We start from the raw sequence: 21,051 nt of genomic DNA on the forward strand, positions 1-21,051 counted from the left end.
CAGCCTCCCGAGTAGCTGGGATTACAGGTGTGTGCCACCATGCCTGGCTAATTTTTGTGTTTTAGTAGAGACAGGGTTTCACCATGTTGGCCAGGCTGGTCTCAAACTTCTGACCTCATGTGATCCGCCTGCCTCAGCCTCCCAAAGTGCTGGTATTACACGCGTGAGCCACTGTGCCCTGCCCAGGAATCCAATAATATTCTAATGCATTATTTTTATTTTTAGAGATGGGAGTCTTACTATGTTGCCCAGGCTGGACTTCAACTCTTGGGCTCAAGCGAGTCTCCTGCCTCAGCCTCTGGGTGTAGCTAGGACTGCAGGCATGCACCTCCACACTGGCCTTTAATATGTTATTTTTTAAAATTTAAATTAATGAAAAAATCCCCCAATGAACAAAATATCAACATTTTCAAGGATAGGCTATGATCTTACACCTGCAGGATTCGGCCTCACTGGACCACTGGCTCCAATAAAACTTTATTTACAGAAGTAAGTGGCCAGGCCTTGGCTATACTGTGATGATTTGAAAAAAAAAAAAAAAAAAATGTTTTTGGAGACAGAGTTTTGCTCTGTCACCCAGGCTGGAGTCCAGTGGCATGACCTTGGCTCACTGCCTCCCAAGTTCAAGCAATTCTCTACCCTCAGCATCCCAAGGAGTTGGGATTACAGGCGCCCACCACTATGCCCAGGTAACTTTTGTGTTTTTTTAGTAAACTGGGGGTTTCACCATGTTGGCCAGGTTAGTCTCGAACTCCTGACCTCAAGTGATCTGCCCGCCTTTTCCTCCCAAAGTGTTGGGAATACAGGCGTGAGCCACCATGCCTGGCCAAAATTTTGTTTAAATTGCATTAATCTCAGCACTTTGGGAGGCCAAGGTGGGCAGATCGCTTGAGCCCGGGAGTTGGAGACCAGCCTGGGCCACAAGGCGAAACCCCGTCTCTACAAAAAAATTCAAAAATTAGCTGGGTGTGGTGGCTCATGCCTGTAGTCCCAGCTACCTGGGAGACTGAAGTGGGAAGATCACCTGGTCCCCGGGAGGTTGAGGCTGCAGTGAGCCGTGACAGTGCTCTATCATTCCAGTCTGGGGTATACAGTGAGACCGTGTCCCAAAAAAATAAAAATAAAAAAGTTTTGGCCAGGCACCGTGGCTCATGCCTGTAATCCCAGCACTTTGGGAGGCCAAGGCAGGTGGATCACGAGGTCAGGAGTTCAAGACCAGCCTGCCCTACATTGTGAAACCGTCCCTACTAAAAATACAAAAATATTAGCCGGGCATGGTGGTGGGCACCTGTAATCCCAGCTACTCGGGAGGCTGAGGCAGGAGAATCACTTGGACCCGGGAGGCGGAGGGTGCAGTGAGTCGAGATGGCGACACTGTACTCCAGCCTGGGCAACAGTGAGAGGCTCCGTTTCAAAAAAAAGAATTTTAAAAAATATATTGCATTACCATGTTGAATAGTTGGGTTTTAAAAGAAAAAAAATTAGTTTCTTTGTTACTTATTTTGTAGTAGAGATAGGGTCTTGCTGTGTTGCCCAGGCTGGACTTGAACTCCTGGGCTCAAGCCATTCTCCCACCTTGGCCGCCCGAAGTGCTGGGATTACAGGTATGAGTCACCAAAAAATAAATTGTAGGCCCGGTGTGGTGGCTCACGCCTATAATCCCAGCACTTGGCGGGGGCCGAGGTGGGCAGATGACTTGAGGTCAGAAGTTTGAGACCAGCCTGGCCAACATTGTGAAACCCCATCTCTACTAAAAATGCAAAAATTAGCCAGGCATGGCGGCGGTGCCTGTAATCCCAGCTACTCTACTTGGGAGACGGAGGCAGAAGAATCGCTTGAACCTGGGAAGCGGAGGTTACCATGAGCCGAGACCGCGTCACTGCACTACAGCATGGGTGAGAGCGAGACTCTGTCTCAAAAAACAAAACAAAACAAAACAAAACAAAACAAAACAAAAAAAGGCCAGGCGTGGTGGCTCATGCCTATAATCCCAGCAGTTTGGGAGGCTCAGGCAGGCGGATCACCTGAGGTTGGGAGTTCACGACCAGCCTGACCAACATAGAGAAACCCTGTCTGTACTAAAAACACAAAATTAGCCAGGCGTGGTGGCGCATGCCTGTAATCCCAGCTACTCCGGAGGCTGAGACAGGAGAATCGCTTGAACCCAGGAGCCAGAGGTTATGGTGAGCCGAGATCGCGCCACTGCACTCCAGCCTGGGCAACAAGAGCAAAACTCCATCTCAAAAAAAAAAAAAAATTGTAAAATTGTGTTAAAATGTACTGGATTCCTTAGCCTTTTGGAGCCTCTGCGAAAAGCTGCGTACTGAGGAATCCCTCCCTCTCCTTGCCTGAGTCCTGGCCTTTCTGGGCGGATGCCTGAAGGTGAGGCAGCGAATGTGCCTTGATAAAATTTCAGGACCCAGACTGTGTGTGGCTGACTTTGGGAACCAGGAGCCTGAAGGACCCGGCCCCTCATATGATTTGGCCCATTTAATCCTTGCAAAGAGGGCAAGAACTGGTATGAGGCCCACTTTACAGATAGGGAAACTGAGGGCCCAGAGACACATGGCCCAAGTGAGAGAAGGTCAGCAAGGGAGTGAGGACGCCACCCTGGACTCCATCTCGTGACCAAAATGTTCGTGGCCACTGAAGGGGCCCACCTCCTGGGGAAGGGGGGCCCAGGGAAGGCCCAGCCTTTACCTTGGTGAGACATCGTCACTGTCTCCGCCGTGGTGAGCCCAGGGGTGGCCCCAGGCAGCTGGGAGGTGTTGGGAACAGGCCGGGTGGTTGTGTGCTGTGTCGCTACAGCTTTGGAGCTGACCATTAGCCTGACGGTGGAGGTCTCCTGGGTGGCCACTGCAGCCTCAGCCTCTGAAAGAATAAATAAACGTCTTCTGAGTGCCACATGCCTGCAAGCCCCTCTAATAAGTGTGTGCCTAATGAGGAGAAGTCTAAAATGACCTTGGGAGGCCAAGGCAGGAGGATCTCTTGAGTCCAGGAGTTTAAGACCAGCCTGGTCAACATGGCAAAATCTCGTCTCTACATACAACAACAACAAAAAATTAGCCAGGTGTGGTGGTGCACGCCTGTACTCCCAGCTACTCAGGAGGTTGAAGTGGAAGGATCGCTTGAGCCCAGGAGGTAGAGGCCGCAGCGAGCTATGATCCCATCACTGCACTCCAGCCTGGACGTCAGAGTGAGACCCTGTATCAAAAAAAAAGAAACCAAAAAATAAAAAAATAAAATAAAGGCCGGGCGCGGTGGCTCAAGCCTGTAATCCTAGCACTTTGGGAGGCCGAGACGGGCGGATCACGAGGTCAGGATATCGAGACCATCCTGGCTCACACGGTGAAACCCCATCTCTACTAAAAAATACAAAAAACTAGCCGGGCGAGGTGGCGGGCGCCTGTAGTCCCAGCTACTCGGGAGGCTGAGGCAGGAGAATGGCGTGAACCCGGGAGGCAGAGATTGCAGTGAGCTGAGATCCAGCCACTGCACTCCAGCCCGGGCGACAGAGCTAGACTCCGTCTCAAAAAAAAAAAAAAAAACAAAAGGGAGATTCAATTTGCTTGAGGGAGGTGTTGGCCTCAATTGAGACTTTCTCAGAGGATGAGAAAAGTCCACAAAGGGGGCCTGGCACGGTGGTTCATGCCTGTAATCCTAGCACTTGAAGAGGCAGAGGTGAGTGGATCACCTGAGGTCAGGAGTTCGACACCAGCCTGGCCACCGTGGAGAAACCCTGTCTGTACTAAAAATACAAAAATTAGCCAGGCGTGGTGGTGCATGCCTGTAATCCCAGCTACTTGGGAGGCTGAGGCATGAGAATTGCTTGAACCCAATAGGAGAGGCAGCAGTGAGCCAAGATGGCACCACTGCACTCCAGCCTGGGTGACAGAGCAAATCTCAAAAAAGAGAAATAAAAGTCAACAAAGGGGACCATTTCCTCCCTCAGGGCCCTTGTCAGAAATCATATCACCTCTTCAGAGGTCCGGGAAAGAGGAAACCAGGTATCAAAGGGGAACTGGGTATATGTCCAGCCCAGTGCTGATGTGTCCATCCAAGGAAAGAAAAGTATGGTTTTCCCGACTCACAAGTCCTCGACTCACAAGTCCTCACAATGACTTAGAGGTACCCATTTGACAGATAAGCAGAGAGTCTCAGGAGGGGCAGTTGGAGGACACAGGACACAGAAACAAGGCGTGTGCCGCACCTGTGAGGCAGCTCCTCATGTCCTTGGCCAGCAGCATGCCGTCCGGGCAGGTGCAGGTAAACTTGGGCGACTGGGGGTTGATCTGTGGGGCAGGTAGGCACAGATAGTGGCAGCCGCCATTGCTCAGCGTGGTCCTCTCACACCAGTTCACTCCTGGGGCAGAAGAAGCGGAGTCAGGGCAGGAACCAGATCATCAGATAGACCAGAAGATTCCAGAAATTTCCAGAACATTCCAGAGTTTCCACAAGGAGGTTTCAAGGTGGGGGTGGGGCTGACCCACCCTTACCTCTTGGCTGGGTGAGGTTGTGGAAGAGGACCATATCCTCTGGGGACAGTAGGTTTTCGGCCAACAAATTGATATCAGAACCTGTGAGGCGGTTGGCACTGAAAATGGCTTCGTTGATGATATCTGTCCAAAATACTTTGTCCTAAACAGGCAGCAAGGAAGATGACAAATCCCATTAAACACTGGGATGAGATACAGGCCACCCTCTCTCCACAACTAGTTTGTTTGTTTGTTTTTTGAGACAGAATTTTACTCTTGTTGCCTAGGCTGGAGTACAGTGGCCCAGTCTCGGCTCACTGCAACCTCCACCTCCCGGGTTCAAACGATTCTCCTGCTTCAGCCTCCCGAGTAGCTGGGATTACAAGCACATGCCACCACACCTGGCTAATTTTTTGTATTTTTAGTAGAGACGGGATTTCACCATGTTGGCCAGGCTGGATTCAAACTCCTGACCTCAGGCTATCCACCTGCCTCGGTCTCCCAAAGTGCTGGAATTACAAGCGTGAGCCACCATGCCTCACCCACAGCTAGCCTTTTTTTTTTTTTTTTTTTTTTTTTGAGACTAAGTCTTGCTCTGTCACCCAGGCTAGAGTGCAGTGGCACAATTTCGGCTCACTGCAATCTTAGCCTCCCAGGTTCAAGCGGCTCTCCTGCCTCAGCCTCCCGAGTAGCTGGGACTACAGGCGTGTGCCACCACACCTGGCTATTTTTTGTATTTTTAGTAGAGATGGGGGTTTCACCATGTTGGCCTGGCTGGTCTCGAACTCCTGACCTCATGATCCGCCTCCCTCAACCTCCCAAAGTGGTGGGATTATAGGCATGAGCCACCATGCCTGGCCCACAACTAGTTTTTAATTGTGGTAAAAATATACATAACATAAAATGTACCATCTCAGCTATTTGTAAGTGCACAGTTCAATGGCCTTAAGCAGATTCACACTGTTGTGCAAGTATCACCATCACCACCATCCATTTCCAGAACTTTTTTTCTTTTCTTTTCTTTTTTTTTTTGAGACAGAGTCCCACTCTGTCGCCCAGGCTGAAGTGCAGTGGCATGATCTTGGCTCACTGCAGCTTCCAACTCCTGGGATCAAGCAATTCTCATGGCTCGGTCTCTGGAGAACCCGGGATTACAGGTGCCTGCCACCACACCTGGCTACTTTTTGTATTTTTTTTTTTTTTTTGAGACGGAGTCTCGCTCTGTCGCCCAGGCTGGAGTGCAGTGGCCGGATCTCAGCTCACTGCAAGCTCCGCCTCCTGGGTTTACGCCATTCTCCTGCCTCAGCCTCCCGAGTAGCTGGGACTACAGGCGCCCGCCACCTCGCCCGGCTAGTTTTTTGTATTTTTTAGTAGAGACGGGGTTTCACCGTGTTAGCCAGGATGGTCTCGATCTCCTGACCTCGGTATCCGCCCATCTCGGCCTCCCAAAGTGCTGGGATTACAGGCTTGAGCCACCGCGCCCGGCCCTTTTTGTATTTTTTGTAGAGACAGGGTTTCGTCATGTTGGCCAGGCTGGTCTCGCACTCCGGGACTCAAGTGATCCTCCTGCCTCAGCCTCCCAAAGTTCTGGGATTATAGGCGTAGGTTGCCGTGCCCAGTTTAAACCTCTTTTCTTTATAAATTACCCGGCCTCAGCTATTCCTTTACTAAAATGCAAATGGACGAACAGACCTGGGGGGACTCCACTTTTGGCTCTGGGTAATCATGCTGCCAGGAACGTGGGGTTATAAAATAATGCCATTTCCTTAGAGCAGGTTTCCCCATCGTAGCTGTATCTAGGGCCTGCTACTTCTCTGTTCTGGGCGTTCAGCAACGTCACTGGCCTCTACCCACTACATGCCAACAGTCTTCCCCATCAACTTGTGACAACCAAAAAATCTCTAGAAATCGTCAAATGTGTCCCGAGAGCCAAGATCACATGTGACCAAGGATCACTGCCTTTCACTGCTCTCAGTAAAAAGAATACAAAGCACCAGGCGCGGTGGCTCACGCCTGTAATCCCAGCCAGCACTTTGGGAGGCAGAGGCAGGCGGATCACCTGAGGTCAGGAGTTCGAGACCAGCCTGGCCAACATGGAGAAACCCTGTCTCTACTAAAAATACAAAATTAGCCGGGCATGGTGGTCCGTGCCTATAATCCCAACTATTGGGGAGCCTAAGACAGGAGAATTGCTTGAACCTGGGAGGTGGAGGTTGCGGTGAGCCAAGATCACACCATTGCATTCTAGCCTGGGCAACAAGAGCGAAACTCCGTCTCAAAAAAAAAAAAAAAGAAAATAGAAATAACTCAGGTCTAAGACCTCCTCCTAGTCACGACCAGTTTTCCGCATTCGTCTTGGCTTGAGTGATCTACACAGTCTGTGTCTATCTGCCATCTAAGTTCTTGAATCTCGTACGTAAGCCGCACCTCAAAGATGGCCAAGGAGAAGGGGTGGGCCAGCCTCTTTTCGTCCTCCAAGACGGTCTTCCGGTTGCCCCCGTTGACGTTGATGCTTGAGATGGAGTGAAGTTTAGAGTCAACCCAGTAGAGGCGGCCACTGGGGAAATCTAGAACACACAAGTGGATAAGGAGAGGTCACGTGCCGATGCCAGTCCCAGAGGGGCCTGCGGGCCTGGCCACGCTGATCCAGGCAGGAAGAACCCCCCAGGGACCCGGCAGAGGTACCTGGAGAGGCAGCTCCAACCATGTGTGAGCCGGAACCCCTCCCCTGTGACGCCCTCTGCAACAGGCAGGTAGGGGAGCTGCAGGTCAGAAAAACCTCAGGGAGGCTGGGTACGGCGGCCCACGTACTGTCATCTTAGCAGTTTGGAAGACGGAGGTGGCAGGGACCCTTGCACCCTGGAGTTTGAGACCAGCCAGGCCAACATAACAAGACTTTGTCTCTTCCCCAAAATAAAATACAATTAGTCTGTGTGGTGGCACGTGTCTGTAGTCTCAGCTACTCAGGAGGGTGAGGCAGGAGGATCACTTGAGTCTGAGAGGTGGAGGCTGCAGTGAGCTACGATTGCGCCCCTGCACTCCAGCCTGGGTGACAGACCAAGACCTCATCTCAAAAAAAAGAAAAAAACAAAGAAAAGAAAGAGGGACACCTTCAGGGAGCAGCTTGGGCTTGTCCCAGAGCCACCTGGTGACCCCCGTCAGTCCTTCAGCCTGTGCCCGGCCCTGGCTGGGACAGCTGTCCTGCGAACATACCTAGCGTGATGCCATTGGGCCACTGAATGTTTTCAGTCACCAGCGAGTAGATGTCCACACCGTTCAGGCCCCCTTTCTTGATCTTGGCGGGAGTTCCCCAGTCAGTCCAGTACATGAAGCTGGTGGGAGGACAGAGAATAGCTGTGAGGCTGGAGGGTGGGGGAGGATCCCAGCCAACACGTGCAACGAATTCTGGCAGAAACAGCCAGGCTCAGGCTTGGGAAACAGCCCTGCTGGGAACCCCAAACTCCAAATATGGTTTGTTTGGGGTTTTTTTGAAACAGAGTCTGTCTCTGTCGCCCAAGCTGGAGTTCTGTGGCATGATCTTGGCTCGCTGCGACCTCCACCTTCCAGGTTCAAGCGATTCTCTTGCCTCAGCCTCCCGCGTAGCTGGGATTTCAGGCGCGCGCCACTACACCTGACTACATTTTTGTATTTTTAGTACAGACGGGGTTTCACCATGCTGGCCAGGCCCAGGAGGCTGAAATCGGAGGATTGCTTGAGCCCAGGAAGCTGAGGCTACAGTGAGCTATGATCACACCACTGCACTCCAGCCTGGGTGACAGACTGAGACGCTACCTCGAAAGAAAAAGAAAGGAAGAAACATAAGAACACAAGCCACGCACAATGACTTGCGCCTGTAATCTCAACACTTTGGGAGGCCGAGGCAGGAGGATTGCTTGAGGCTAAGAGATCAAGACCAGCCTGGACAACATAGTGAGACCTCATCTCTACTAAAAATAAAATAATTTAGCTGGGCGCAGTGGTGTGCACCTGTGGTTCCAGCTACGTGGGAGGCTGAAGTGGGAGAATTGATTGATCCCGGTGGTTTGAGGCTGCAGTGAGTTCTGACTGCACCACTGCGCTCCAGCCTCAGTGACAGAGCGACACCCTGTCTCAAAACAAACAAACGATAAAAACAAACATGAGACCAGAACACACACACACAACACACACAACATTTGTATCTGAGTGGAGACAGTCTGGAGTCTCTTTCCCGCTGGCCTGGCAGTTATGTGGCCAAACACACTGGGCCACACGTACCCCACTCATTGTTCTGTGGCAACAGTGAGCATTGTCTTGTTTAAAAGAGATCCAGGGTTGGGTTGGGCACAGTGGCTCACACCTGTAATCTCCGCTCTTCGGGAGGCTGAGGTGGGCGGATTACTTGAGGCTAGGCATTCAAGACCAGCCTAGCCAACATGGTGAAACCCAGTCGCTACTGAAAATACAAAAAATATCCCAGCACTTTGGGAGGCCGAGACGGGCGGATCACGAGGACAGGAGATCGAGACCATCCTGGCTAACACAGTGAAACCCCATCTCTACTAAAAAAAAATACACAAAAACTAGGCCGGGCTTAGGTGGCTGGCGCCTGTAGTCCCAGCTACCTCGGGAGGCTGAGGCAGGAGAACATGGAACTCGGGAGGAAGTGAGCCTGGTGAGTGAGCTGAGATCCCGCCACCTGCACTCCAGCCTGGCGACAGAGCTTGTGACCGGCCTCAAAAAAAAAAGAAAAGAAAAGAAAATACAAAAATTAGCCGGGTGTGTGGTGGTGCATGCTTCTAATCCCATTAGTTGGGAGGTTGAGGCAGGAGAATCACTTGAACCTGGGAGGTGGAGTCTGCAGTGAGCCAAGATTCACTGCAATCTAGCTCATGCAATACAGCAAGACTACCAAAATATAAAAATAAAAAGGGGCTACAGTGGTCCTGCCCCAATCCCCCAACACTTTGGGAGGCTGAGGAGGGCAGATCATGAGGTCAGGAGATCAAGCACCATCCCATAAATACAGTGAAGCCCGGCCTCTACTAAAAATACAAAAATTAGCCGTGGTGGTGGGCTTCTGTAGTCCCAGCTACTCGGGAGGGGCTGAGGCAGAGAATGGCGTGGAACCCGGAGGCGGAGCTTGCAGTGAGCTTCCAGGTCGGACCACTGCACTCCAGCCTGGTGACAGAGTGAGACTCTGTCTCAAAAAATAGGGCCGGGCTGCTGGTGGCTCAAGCCTGTAATCCCAGCACTTTGGGAGGCCGAGACGGCAGATCACGGTGTCAGAGATAGAGACCATCCTGGCTAACCCGTGAAACCCGCCTCAACTAAAAAATACAAAAAAACTAGCCAGGCGAGGTGCATGGCTTCTGTAGTCCCAGCTACTCGGGAGCCTGAGGCCGGGAGAATGGCGGAATCGGAGGCGGAGCTTGCAGTGAGCTGAGATCCGCCACTGCACTCCAGCCTGGGCGACAGAGCTTGTGACTCCGCCTCAAAAAAAAAAAAAAAAAAATAAATAAATAAATAAATAAAGCTGCATGCTGTGGCTCAAGCTCAATCCCAGCACTTTGGGAGGCCAGACGGTGACCACGATGGCCAGGGAGATCGAGACCATCCTGGCTAACCCAGTGAAACCCCTGCCCTACTAAAAAATACAAAAAAACTAGCTGGCGGTGGCGGGGTCGTAGTCCCAGCTACTCGGGAGGCTGAGGCAGGAGAATGGCGTGAAACCCGAGGCAGAGCAGTGAGCTGAGATCCGCCACTGCACCAGCCCGGGTGAGCAGAGCCAGACTCCATCTCAAAAAAAAAAAAATAAATTAAATAAACAAATAAATAAATAAATAACAAAAAATAAAGGACGGTCTCTCACGGGCCCACCTTCCCCCGCAGGAAAGTTCTGTTCCATCTAAATGATGCTCTCTTCCCTGCTTTCCCCTGCCGGACACCAAGTGTGCCTTCTCCAGTGATCTCTGCCCGAGACCGAACATTCACCTCCTGATGGTGGCTGTGAGGACGGTGTGCATCCCGGCTTGTCAGCGCCTCACTGAAACTGAGGTGCCACCTCTCACGTGCTCAGGTGGCAGATGTCGCCTGACAGGTACAGAGTACGCCAGGCAGGCGGCAGGGGCGATGCTTCCTGCCAGGGGACACAGGTCAGAGTGCCTTGTCCCAGGAGCTGCTGAGTCAGCCACGGGCTTGGAAGATACCATTCTGGGGCCTAGCCACTAACCACTAACCACTAACCAGTTCTTTTTTTGTTTGTTCGTTTGAGACGGAGTCTCGCTCTGTCACCCAGGCTGGAGTGCAGCAGGGCTGTCTTGGCTCACTGCTACCTCCGCCTCCTGGGTTCAAGTGATTCTCCCACCTCAGCCTCCCGAGCAGCTGGGATTACAGGTGCACGTCACCACACCCGGCTAATTTTTGTATTTTTAGTAGAGATGAGGTTTCACCACGTTGGTCAGGCTGGTCTTGAACTCTCGACCTCAGATGATCCACCCTCTTCAGCCTCCCAAAGTGCTGGGATTACAGGCACTTTGAGCCACGATGCCCAGCCCATTAACCAGTTCCTGAAGCCCCTTCCTGCTCCCTCCCTTCCCTCTGCACCCCTCAGCGTCGTAGATACGCACCCATGAACAGGATCCACCACGATGGCCCTTGGCTTAGAGCCGTTCTCTCTGAATAACGTTTTCCTCTTCACACCCTTGGTATCCGCAACGGAGACAGTGCCCAGGACAGAGTCGGTCCAGTAGATGTTGCTGTGGATCCAGTCCACAGCCAGCCCGTCGGGGGCCTGGAGGTCCCTGCTGATGACGGTGTCGTAGGAGGAGACGCTGTGGGCTCTGTCAAGCTGGGTGCTGAGGCAGGAGGAGAGGAGGGCGTCAGGGCCGGGAGCCCTCATCTCATCTGTGGGCCAAGGCTGCAGGCAGGGGCGACGCTCACCTGTAGATCATTCTCTGGGACAGGTCGGACCAGTAGATTCTATTGCTGGCCACCTCCGTGTCCAGAGCGACCACATTCCTCAGGTTGGGGATGAGGCTGGTGTACTCACTCCGGTCCAGCGTCATCTTCCTGACCTCGTGCCGGTTGGTGAAGATGAGGTAGGCGATGGAGCCTGGGGACCCGGGGAGCAAGGTCAGGGGGGCAGAGGAAACCCGGCAATGGAACCGAGAGTGCCTCCCCATCCCCTCGTGTCACCCTGCAGGGTGCAGCTGAGCCAGAGGAGGCACCCAGAAAAACAGGGTGGAAAAGAACTTCCTGATAGGAACAGGCACAGTGGAGCCCACCTGTAATCCCAGCACTTTGGGAGGCTGAGGGAGGAGGATCACTTTTTCTGGGAGTGTAAGGCTAGCCTGGGTAACACAATGAGACTTTATTGCCACAAAAAAAAAAAAAACTTTGGCCGGGCACGGTGGCTCAAGCCTGTAATCCCAGCACTTTGGGAGGCTGAGGTGGGCGAACCACTTTATGTCAGGAGTTTGAGACCAGCCTGACCAATGTGGTGAAACCCCGTCTCTGGCTGGGCGCGGTGGCTCACGCCTGTAATCCCAGCACTTTGGGAGGCCGAGACGGGCGGATCACAAGGTCAGGAGATCGAGACCATCCTGGCTAATACGGTGAAACCCCGTCTCTACTAAAAGTACAAAAAACTAGCCGGGCGAGGTGGCGGGCGCCTGTAGTCCCAGCTACTCGGGAGGCTGAGGCAGGAGAATGGCGTGAACCCGGGAGGCGGAGCTTGTAGTGAGCTGAGTTCGCGCCACTGCACTCCAGCCTGGGTGACAGAGCAAAGACTCCGTCTCAAAAAAAAAAAAAAAAAAAAAAAAAAGAAACCCCATCTCTACTAAACGTACACAAACTAGCCACATTTGGTAATGGGAACCTGTAATCCCAGATACTTGGAAGGGTGAGGCAGGAGAATTGCTTGAACCTGGGATGTGGAGGTTGCAGTGAGCCAAGATCGTGCCACTACATTCCACATTCCAGCCTGGGTGACTGAGACTCTGTCTCAAAAAAAACCAAAAAAAAAAAAAAAAAAAAAAATTACCCAGGTATGGTGGCACATGCCAGTAGTCCCAGCTACTCCAGAGGCTGAGGTAGCAGGATCGTGTGAACCCAGGAGGTCAAGGCCGCAGTGAGCTATGATGGAGGCTGCACTGCACTACAGGCTGGAAGACAGAGCAAGACCCTGTCTCTAAAAAACAATAATAGCCAGGTGTGGTGTCTGTAATCCTAGCACTTTGGGAGGCCAAGGCAGGAGGATCACTTGGGTTCAGGAATTCGAGACTAGCCTGGCCAACATGGTGAAACCCTGTCTTTACTAAAAATATGAAAATTAGCTGGGCATGGTGGCATGCACCTGAGGTCCTGGCTACTCCGGAGGCCGACATGGGAGGATGAACCAATCCTCCTGGCCTCAAGCGATCCTCCTGCCTCAGCCTCCCGAGTAGCCTCAAGAGATCCTCCTGCCTCAGCCTCCAGAGTAGCCAGGACCACAGGTGTGCGGCACCACACCTGGCTAATTTTTTCTTCTTTAACCCCTTGAAATCACTCCCCAGGTTGTCCCTGAAAGGAAAGCCGGTTCCTGTTCCACCAGCAGGGCTGAGGGTTTTATTAACTGGATATTCCTAGAAACTAGGTTTTATGCAGTCATGCCCCTGGCAAGCCCAAGTCCTAACAGGGCAGTGGACTCTGCTGCCAGAGCCCTTGGGAGCAAACAGCCTCCTGGCCAGGGGATATGAGTCTGTGCAAAGTTCAGATGATGAAACTCCTCACCGTTTCTGCCTGCAAGGGGTGAGGCCGCCCCCACCCGCCGCCTTCCCATGCTCACCCACAGCTTTGCAGGCCTTGGTGTGGGGGTCCAGCTGGAAGCCTTCCTCACACTGGCACTTGTAGCTCCCCTCCAGGTTCACGCAGAGCTGGCTGCAGGTGTCAGGATCCTGACACTCATCGATATCTGGGAGGCAGAGAAAGAGGCTTGGTGGGGGGACTCCTCCCCAATGGCTGGAAACGGAGCAATGGGACCCAGGCCAAAACCCATATCTTCGAAGGCAGCCAGGGGACAGCCTGGCCTCTCAAAGGATGTAATCAAGGAAACAGCCAGGTGTCATCCCCAGCCATGACGTGACCTCACCACTCACCACAGGAACCCAACCAAGAGTGTGAAGCTGTATCAGCTGAAATTTCTCTTTTTTTTTTTTTTTGACGGAGTTTCACTCTTGTTGCCCAGGCTGGAGTGCAATGTCACAATCTCAGCTCACCGCAACCTCCGCCTCCCAGGTTCAAGTGATTCTCCTGCCTCAGCCTCCCGAGTAGCTGGGATTACAGGCGTGAGCCACCACGCCCAGCTAATTTTGTATTTTTAGTAGAGACGGGGTTTCTCCATGTTGGTAAGGCTGGTGTCGAACTCCCGACCTCAGGTGATCCACCCGTCTCGGCCTCCCAAAGTGTTGGGATTACAGGCGTGAGCCACCACGCCCGGCCTGAAATTTCTTAATTATTAATCCCCAGAGACAAGAACCTCTGGCCAGCCAATGATAGTTTTCCATGTCTGTGGAATCTCATGAAGCCCTACTAACTGCTTTCAGGCCCACTTGACAGATGGGGAAACTGAGGCACGAGGGGTTTAGTCGCCATGTCAGGAAGTGCAGAGGAGGCCCAGGGCTCAGTCCCACCCGGGAATCACCTTCGCATCTTCGCTGGGCCACCAGCTGGAAGCCGTCGGGACACAGGCATTCGTAGCCGATCTTAAGGTCGTTGCAGATGTGGGAACAGCCACCGTTGTTGTCCAAGCATTCGTTGGTCCCTGTGCAGGGCCAGGGGACACAGACTGGTCACTCTCAGGCCCTCACCCATCCCTTCACACTGCCAATCTTGGCTCACTACAACCTCTACCTCCCGGGTTCAAGTGATTCTCATACCTCAGCCTCCCGAGTAGCTGGGACTACAGGCATGCGCCACCATGCCCGACTACTAATTTTTTTGTATTTTTTAGCAGAGACGGGGTTTCTCTCTCTCTCTCTTTTTTTTTTTTTAGACGGAGTTTCACTCTTGTCGCCCAGGCTGGAGTGCAATGGCACGATCTCGGTTCACTGCAACCTCTGCCTCCTGGGTTCAAGTGATTCTCCTGCCTCAGCCTCCCGAGTAGCTGTGACTACAGGCACCCACCACCAAAACCGGCTAATTTTTTTGTATTTTTACTAGAGATGGGGTTTCACCACCTTGGCCAGGCTGGTCTCGAACTCCTGACCTCAGGTGATCTGCCTGCCTTGGTCTCCTGAACTTCTGGGATTACAGGCGTGAGCCACCACACTTGGCTCAGTGAAATAAGCCAGTCAAAAAAGGAAAATGCTGTCTGATTCCACTCAAAGGAGGTCCCTAGAGCCATCATAGAGACAGAAAGTAGAATGGTAGGTGCCAGGAGTTGGGGAGGGGATGGGGAGTGAGTGTTTCATGGGGACAGAGCTTCAGAGTTTCGGAAGATAAAAGATTTCTGGGGCCAGGCGCAGTGGCTCATGCCTGTATTCCCAGCACTTTGGGAAGCCGAGGTGGGAGCATCGCTTGAGGTCAGGAGTTCGAGACCAGCCTGGCCAACATGATGAAACCCAGTCCGTCTCTACTACAAATTCAAAATTTAGCTAGGCATGGTGGTGGGCACCACCAGCTACTCAGGGGGCTGAGGCAGGAGAATAACTTGAACCTGGGAGGTGGAGGTTGCCGTGAACAGAGATCACACCACTGCACTCCAGCCTGGGTGACAGAGTGAGACTCCATCACAAACAAAATTTTAAAAAAGAGTTCTGGAGATGGTGGTTGTGATGCTGTACAACAGTGTGAATGTGCTAATGGCACAGAACTGTGCACTTACTAAGGTTTAAGACGGTAAATTTTATATTACATGTTTTTTGCTGCAGTTTAAATATATGTATATAAAACAACAAAAGTCTGGGCGCTGTAGCTCATGCCTATAATCCCAGAACTTTGGGAGACCAAGGCGGGCAGATAGCTTGAGCCCAGGAGTTCAAGACCTGCATGAGCAAACGTTTTTTTGTTTGAGGCGGACTCTCACTCCGTCCCTCAGGCTGGAGTGCAGTGGTGCGACCTTGGCTCACTGCAACCTCCACTTCCTGCGTTCAAGCGATTCTCCTGCCTCAGCCTCCCGAGCAGCTGGGATTACAGACACGTGGCACCACGCCTGGCTAATTTTTTATATTTTTAGTAGAGACGGGGTTTCACTATGTTAGCCAGGATGGTCTCGATCTCCTGACCTGGTGGTCTTCCCGCCTCGACCTCCCAAAGTACTGGGATCACAGCCGTGAACCATCCCGTCAGACCTAAAAATGGCTTTTCCATGTTTAAATACTTGAGAAGAAAAATAAAAATAAAAAGGGAAATCATTTTTGTGACACAAAACAGTTACACGGAATTCCAATTTCAGTGTCCATAAATAACATTTTCTGGGCCCACAGCCACATGTATTGGTTTGCGTTCTGTGGGTGGTGGTGTTCACCCAACAGCCATGTTGAGAAACTGCACCAGAGACCGTATGGCCCACAGTGTCCAAAATATTTACTTTTTTTTAGAGATAGGGTCTCTTACTCTGTTGCCCAGATTGAAGTGTGGTGGTATGATCATAGCTCACTACAGCCTGCAACTCCTGGGCCCAAGCGATCCTCCTTCCTCAACCTTCTGAGTAGCTGAGACTACAGGAGTGTGCCACCGTGCCCAGGCCCTCTCTGGTATATGACAGAAAACTTCCCACTGCGTTCTCTGTACCGTACGGTTATCTTAATAGGGTCTTTCAGTATCCACCACAGAGGGTTGGAAAAAAAAAACAAAATCTCACCAGGACAAGGTGGCTCACGCCTGTAATCCCAGCACTTCAGGAGGTGGGTGGATCACTTGAGGTCAGGAGTTTGAGACCAGCCCGGCCAACATGGTGATACCCCGGCTCTACTAAAAATACAAAAATCAGTACAGCATGGTGGCATTCACCTGTAATCCCAGCTACTTGGGAGGCTGAGGCAGGAGAATTGCTTGGATCTGGTAGGTGGAGGTTGCACGGAGCCACGATCACGCCATTGTGCTCTAGCCTGGGAGACGGTGCGAGACTGTCTCAAAATAAAAAAAAGGAGCCCTTTGCACAGGGTGGGCAGCGTGGAGTTCCCAAAACCCTACAGCACTCATTTCTCAGTTCTATTCCTGGCTCCCCACAAACTCTGCAAGCCGCCTGCACCCTGACTCACCACACTCCTTGATGGGTTCATCTGACCAGTCCCGGCAGTCTCTAGCCATGTTGCAGACTTTGTCCAGGCTGATGCATTCGCCGCTGTGACACTTGAACTTGTTGGGCCCCTCGCAGAGTGTCACTGTGAGAGCCAGAGAGAGGAAGGAGGAAGGTCAGGTGTGTCTGACCTGCAGTCTGCTTGGCGCTCATTCATATAATAGTTTATTCACATAAGAACGCATGCAAATGGACTCATTAAGAAAGCGCGTCGGGGCCGGGCGCGGTGGCTCAAGCCTGTAATCCCAGCACTTTGGGAGGCCGAGATGGGTGGATCACGAGGTCAGGAGATCGAGACCATCCTGGCTAACACGGTGAAACCCCGTCTCTACTAAGAAATACAAAAAATAGCCGGGCGAGGTGGCAGCGCCTGTAGTCCCAGCTACTCGGGAGGCTGAGGCCGGAGAATGGCATGAACCCGGGAGGCGGAGCTTGCAGTGAGCTGAGATCTGGCCACTGCACTCCAGCCTGGGCGACAGCGCGAGACTCCGTCTCAAAAAAAAAAAAAAAAAAAAGAAAGCGCGTCGGGCACAGAGGTTTGCGCCTGTAATCCCAGCACTTTGGGAGGCCGAGGCAGGCAGATCGCTTGAGCCCAGGAGTTCGAGACAAGCCTGGGCAATATGGTAAAACCGCATCTCTACTAAAAATACAAAACAATTAGGCCTGGGGTGGTGGCTCATACCTGTAATCCCAGCACTTTGGGAGACCAAGGCAGGTGGATCACCTGAGGACAGGAGTTCAAGACCAGCCTGGCCAACATGGTGTAACCCTGTCTCTAATAAAAATACAAAAAATTAGCCTGGCATGGTGGCATATGCTTTGAATCTCAGCTACTCAGGAGGCTGAGGCAGGAGAATCACTGGAACCCCAGAGGCAGAAGCTGCCGTGAGCTGTGATTGTGCCACACTACTCCAGCCTGGGTGACAGAGCGAGGCTCCACCTAAAAAAAAAGGAAGTGAGGCTCTGGGAACTCAGGTCACTTGCCCACAGACACACAGCTGGTGCAGAGTTGACCAGGGAAGTGCCCTCTGGCTTCACAAATCATTTGCAAGCAGTAAGGCACGGAGAATGGGGGATGGGAAAGCAGATGGCCAGCGCTCACCGTTAATGCAGCCAACTTCATCGCTCATGTCCTTGCAGTCATATTCCCGGTCACACTGCCGGCTGCCATGGATGCAAGTTCCATCAGAGCACTGGAATTCGTCAGGGCGACAGGTGGCCACAGCTGGAAAACAGGATAGAGTGTGTTGATTTTCTCAAGAAGAGACAACCAGAGGCCGGGCGCAGTGGCTCTAGCCTGTAATCCCAGCACTTTGGGAGGCCGAGACGGGTGGATCACGAGGTCAGGAAATCGAGACCATCCTGGCTAACACGGTGAAACCCCGGCTCACTAAAAATACAAAAACTAGCCAGGCAAGGTGGCGGGCTTCTGTAGTCCCAGCTACTCAGGAGGTTGGCAGGAGAATGCATGTGAAACCCAAGAGGCTTAAGCTTGCAGTGAACCAAGATCCGCCACCGCACTCCAGCCTGGCACAGATGACCTCGCCTCCCCAAAAAAAAAAAAAAAAGAGGCTGGATGCGGCAGTGCACGCCTGTAATCCCAGTACTTTGGGAGGCTGAGGCAGATGGATCATCTGAGGTCAAGAGTTTGCGACCAGCCTGACTACCATGGTGAAACCCCATCTCTACTAAATACAACAAAAAATAGCTGGACGTGGTGGTGCATGCCTGTAATCCAAGCTACTTGGGAGGCTGAGACAGGAGAATCACTTATACCTGGGAAGCAGAGATTGCAGTGAGCCGAGATCACGCCATTGCACTGCAGCCTGAGCAACAAGAGCGAAACTCCGTCTCAAAACAAAAACAAACAACAAAAAACAACCAGCACCTTCCAAACAGTGACTTCCCAATAAGCCAACAGGAACCATCGCCTGGGGCCTCATGGATGCAGGAAATTTAGAGATGAAAAAAATCAGAGTGAGACTCCACCTCAAAAAAAAAAAAAAAAGAAAGAAAAAAACATGGAATGGGAACAGTTTCTTGGCATGTTGTTCGAAATCCACTTCAGCACCTAAGCAGTCCCACACCCGGGGGAGCCCAGGGACAGGTGATAGGACGCCCCGCTCCCGCCCCCGGCCCCGCCCCGCCCCAGGCCCCGCCCCTGTCCTTACGGCAATTCTCCTCGTCAGACTTGTCCTTGCAGTCGGGGCCTCCATCACAGCGCCAGGCGGAGTGGATGCACTCGCCACTTCGACAGTGGAACTCGAAGGCCGAGCAGGGGCTACTGTCCCTTTTGGGCACTTCAAGACCCTGACAGCGCTGAGGCCACTCATCCGAGCCATCTTCGCAGTCGGGGTCGTTGTCGCAGGCCCACAGCTGGGGGATGCAGGTGGAGCTGTTGCACTGGAAGCTGGCGGGGCCGCAGGTAAGCACCGGGCAGGAGGCCTCGTCCGAGCCGTCCAAGCAGTCCCGGTCTGAGTCACAGACGAACTGCCGGTAGATGCATTTCCCATCGTGGCAGCGAAACTCGTCCTGGGAGCACGTCTTGGGGGCTGCAGGGATGGATGGGCCGTGACCACCATCACCGTGAAGTCTCCCAACACTAGCTCATTCTATAGCCGGGGACGCTGCCACAGAAACGCCAGGCCCCTGGAGAGGCGGGCTGGGGAGCAGTCAGGGACCATGGACTCTGAACCACTGCCTCAGTGCCTCAGTTTCCTCATCTGTACACATCTCCCAGCACTGCTCTGAGGACTGGTGCGTTAATAGGTGTAAAGCTGTTAAACTGAGAACTGCAAGACGGTGGCACCATTTATAGAATTCCTGTCCTTATTTTGGGTTGAGTATCACTTCTCTAAAATGCTTGGGACCAGTGGTGCACTGAGCCGAGACTGCACCACTGAACTCCAGCCTGGGCAACAGAGTGAGACTCGGTCTCAAAAAATTGAAGAAAAAAAAAAAAAAAAAAGGCAGCTGTAGGTAAAGAAACGCAGATTTATTCGAGAAAGTAGGAAAATACCTTGCAAGAAAGCAATGAGCAGGTCAGCAAGGGAGGAGCTGACTGCCAGGAGACAAAGGCTTGCTGGGGATGTTTTTTTTTTTTTTTTTGAGAAGAAGTCTCACTCTTGTCCCCCAGGCTGGAGTGTGATGGCACGGTCTTAGCTCACCGCAACCTCCAACTCCCAGGTTCAAGCGATTCTCCTGCCTCAGTCTTCCAAGTAGCTGGGACTACAGGCACCTGCCACTATGCCTGGATAATTTTTGTGTATTTTTAGTAGGGACAGGGTTTTATGATTTTGGCCAGGCTGGTCTCAAACTCCTGACCTCAGATGATCAGCCCGCCTCAGCCTCCCAAAGTGCTGGGATTACAGGTGTGAGCCACCGTGCCCGGCTGCTTGCTGGAGATTTTATAGAATGGTGCTTGTGCTGTGCGCTGAAGAGGGCGTTGTGCAGTCCCTATGATGCCAAGGTTGCAGTGCGCTAACCTGCAATTTTCTATCAGCCAAGGTGTCTGCTGATACCTGGGCACAGGAAGATTGGGAGTTATTTACACAGGAGAGCTATGTGTTCTGGACCATGAAGAAAGGCAGACTTATATAGTTTATCTGCCTTCTTCTTTTTTTTTTGACGGTGTCTCGCTGTGTTGCCCAGTCTGGAGTGCAGTGGTGCCATCTCGGTTCACTGCAAGCTCCACCTCCTGGGTTCACACCATTCTCCTGCCTCAGCCTCCCGAGTAGCTGGGACTACAGACACCCGCCACCACGCCCAGCTAATTTTTTGTATTTTTAGTAGAGAAGGGGTTTCACCGTGTTAGCCAGGATGGTCTTGATCTCCTGACCTCCTGATCCACCCACCTCGGCCTCCCAAAGTGCTGGGATTACAGGCATGAGCCACCATGCCCAGGCTCCTTTTTTTTTTTTTTTTTGATATAGATTTTCACTCTTGTCCCCCAGGCTGGAGTGCAATGGTGTGATCTTGGCTTACTGCAACCTCTGCCTCCCAGGTTCAAGTGATTCTCCTGTCTCAGCCTCCCAAGTAGCTGGGATTACAGGCACACACCACCATGCCTGGCTAATTTTTGTATTTTTAGTAGAGACGGGGTTTCACCATGTTGGCCAAGATGGTCTTGAACTCCTGACCTCAAGTGATTCACCCGCCTCAGCCTCTCAAAGGGTTGGGATTACAGGCGTGAGCCACTGCACTCGACTCTATCTGCCTTCTTTTATTGCTTTCCCTTGGTTTGACCAGCCTGGCTTTTTCCTAATTAGGACTCCACATTTAATGGTAAAAATCCGAAATCCAAAATGCTCCAATAAG

The 21,051-nt window shown here is 52.2% G+C and overlaps 1 protein-coding gene across 1 annotated transcript in view; it reads right to left on the reverse strand.

Moving 5' to 3' along the window:
• LDLR (low density lipoprotein receptor) overlaps nucleotides 1-21,051 on the reverse strand; it is a 42,699-nt gene that overhangs the window by 6,683 nt on the left and 14,965 nt on the right. The window contains exons 4-15 of the mRNA XM_031659896.1: nucleotides 18,906-19,286; nucleotides 17,837-17,959; nucleotides 16,697-16,819; nucleotides 14,137-14,256; nucleotides 13,282-13,407; nucleotides 11,397-11,568; nucleotides 11,084-11,311; nucleotides 7,689-7,807; nucleotides 6,903-7,042; nucleotides 4,497-4,638; nucleotides 4,211-4,363; nucleotides 2,701-2,871 (exon numbers count right to left, since the gene is read on the reverse strand). Coding sequence (XP_031515756.1) covers nucleotides 2,701-2,871; nucleotides 4,211-4,363; nucleotides 4,497-4,638; nucleotides 6,903-7,042; nucleotides 7,689-7,807; nucleotides 11,084-11,311; nucleotides 11,397-11,568; nucleotides 13,282-13,407; nucleotides 14,137-14,256; nucleotides 16,697-16,819; nucleotides 17,837-17,959; nucleotides 18,906-19,286 — 1,998 coding nt within the window. The remainder of the gene's footprint in view (nucleotides 1-2,700; nucleotides 2,872-4,210; nucleotides 4,364-4,496; nucleotides 4,639-6,902; nucleotides 7,043-7,688; nucleotides 7,808-11,083; nucleotides 11,312-11,396; nucleotides 11,569-13,281; nucleotides 13,408-14,136; nucleotides 14,257-16,696; nucleotides 16,820-17,836; nucleotides 17,960-18,905; nucleotides 19,287-21,051) is intronic.

The sequence above is a fragment of the Papio anubis genome, chromosome 20 (assembly GCF_008728515.1).
Source record: "Papio anubis isolate 15944 chromosome 20, Panubis1.0, whole genome shotgun sequence".
In the NCBI taxonomy this organism is placed as follows: domain Eukaryota; kingdom Metazoa; phylum Chordata; class Mammalia; order Primates; family Cercopithecidae; genus Papio; species Papio anubis.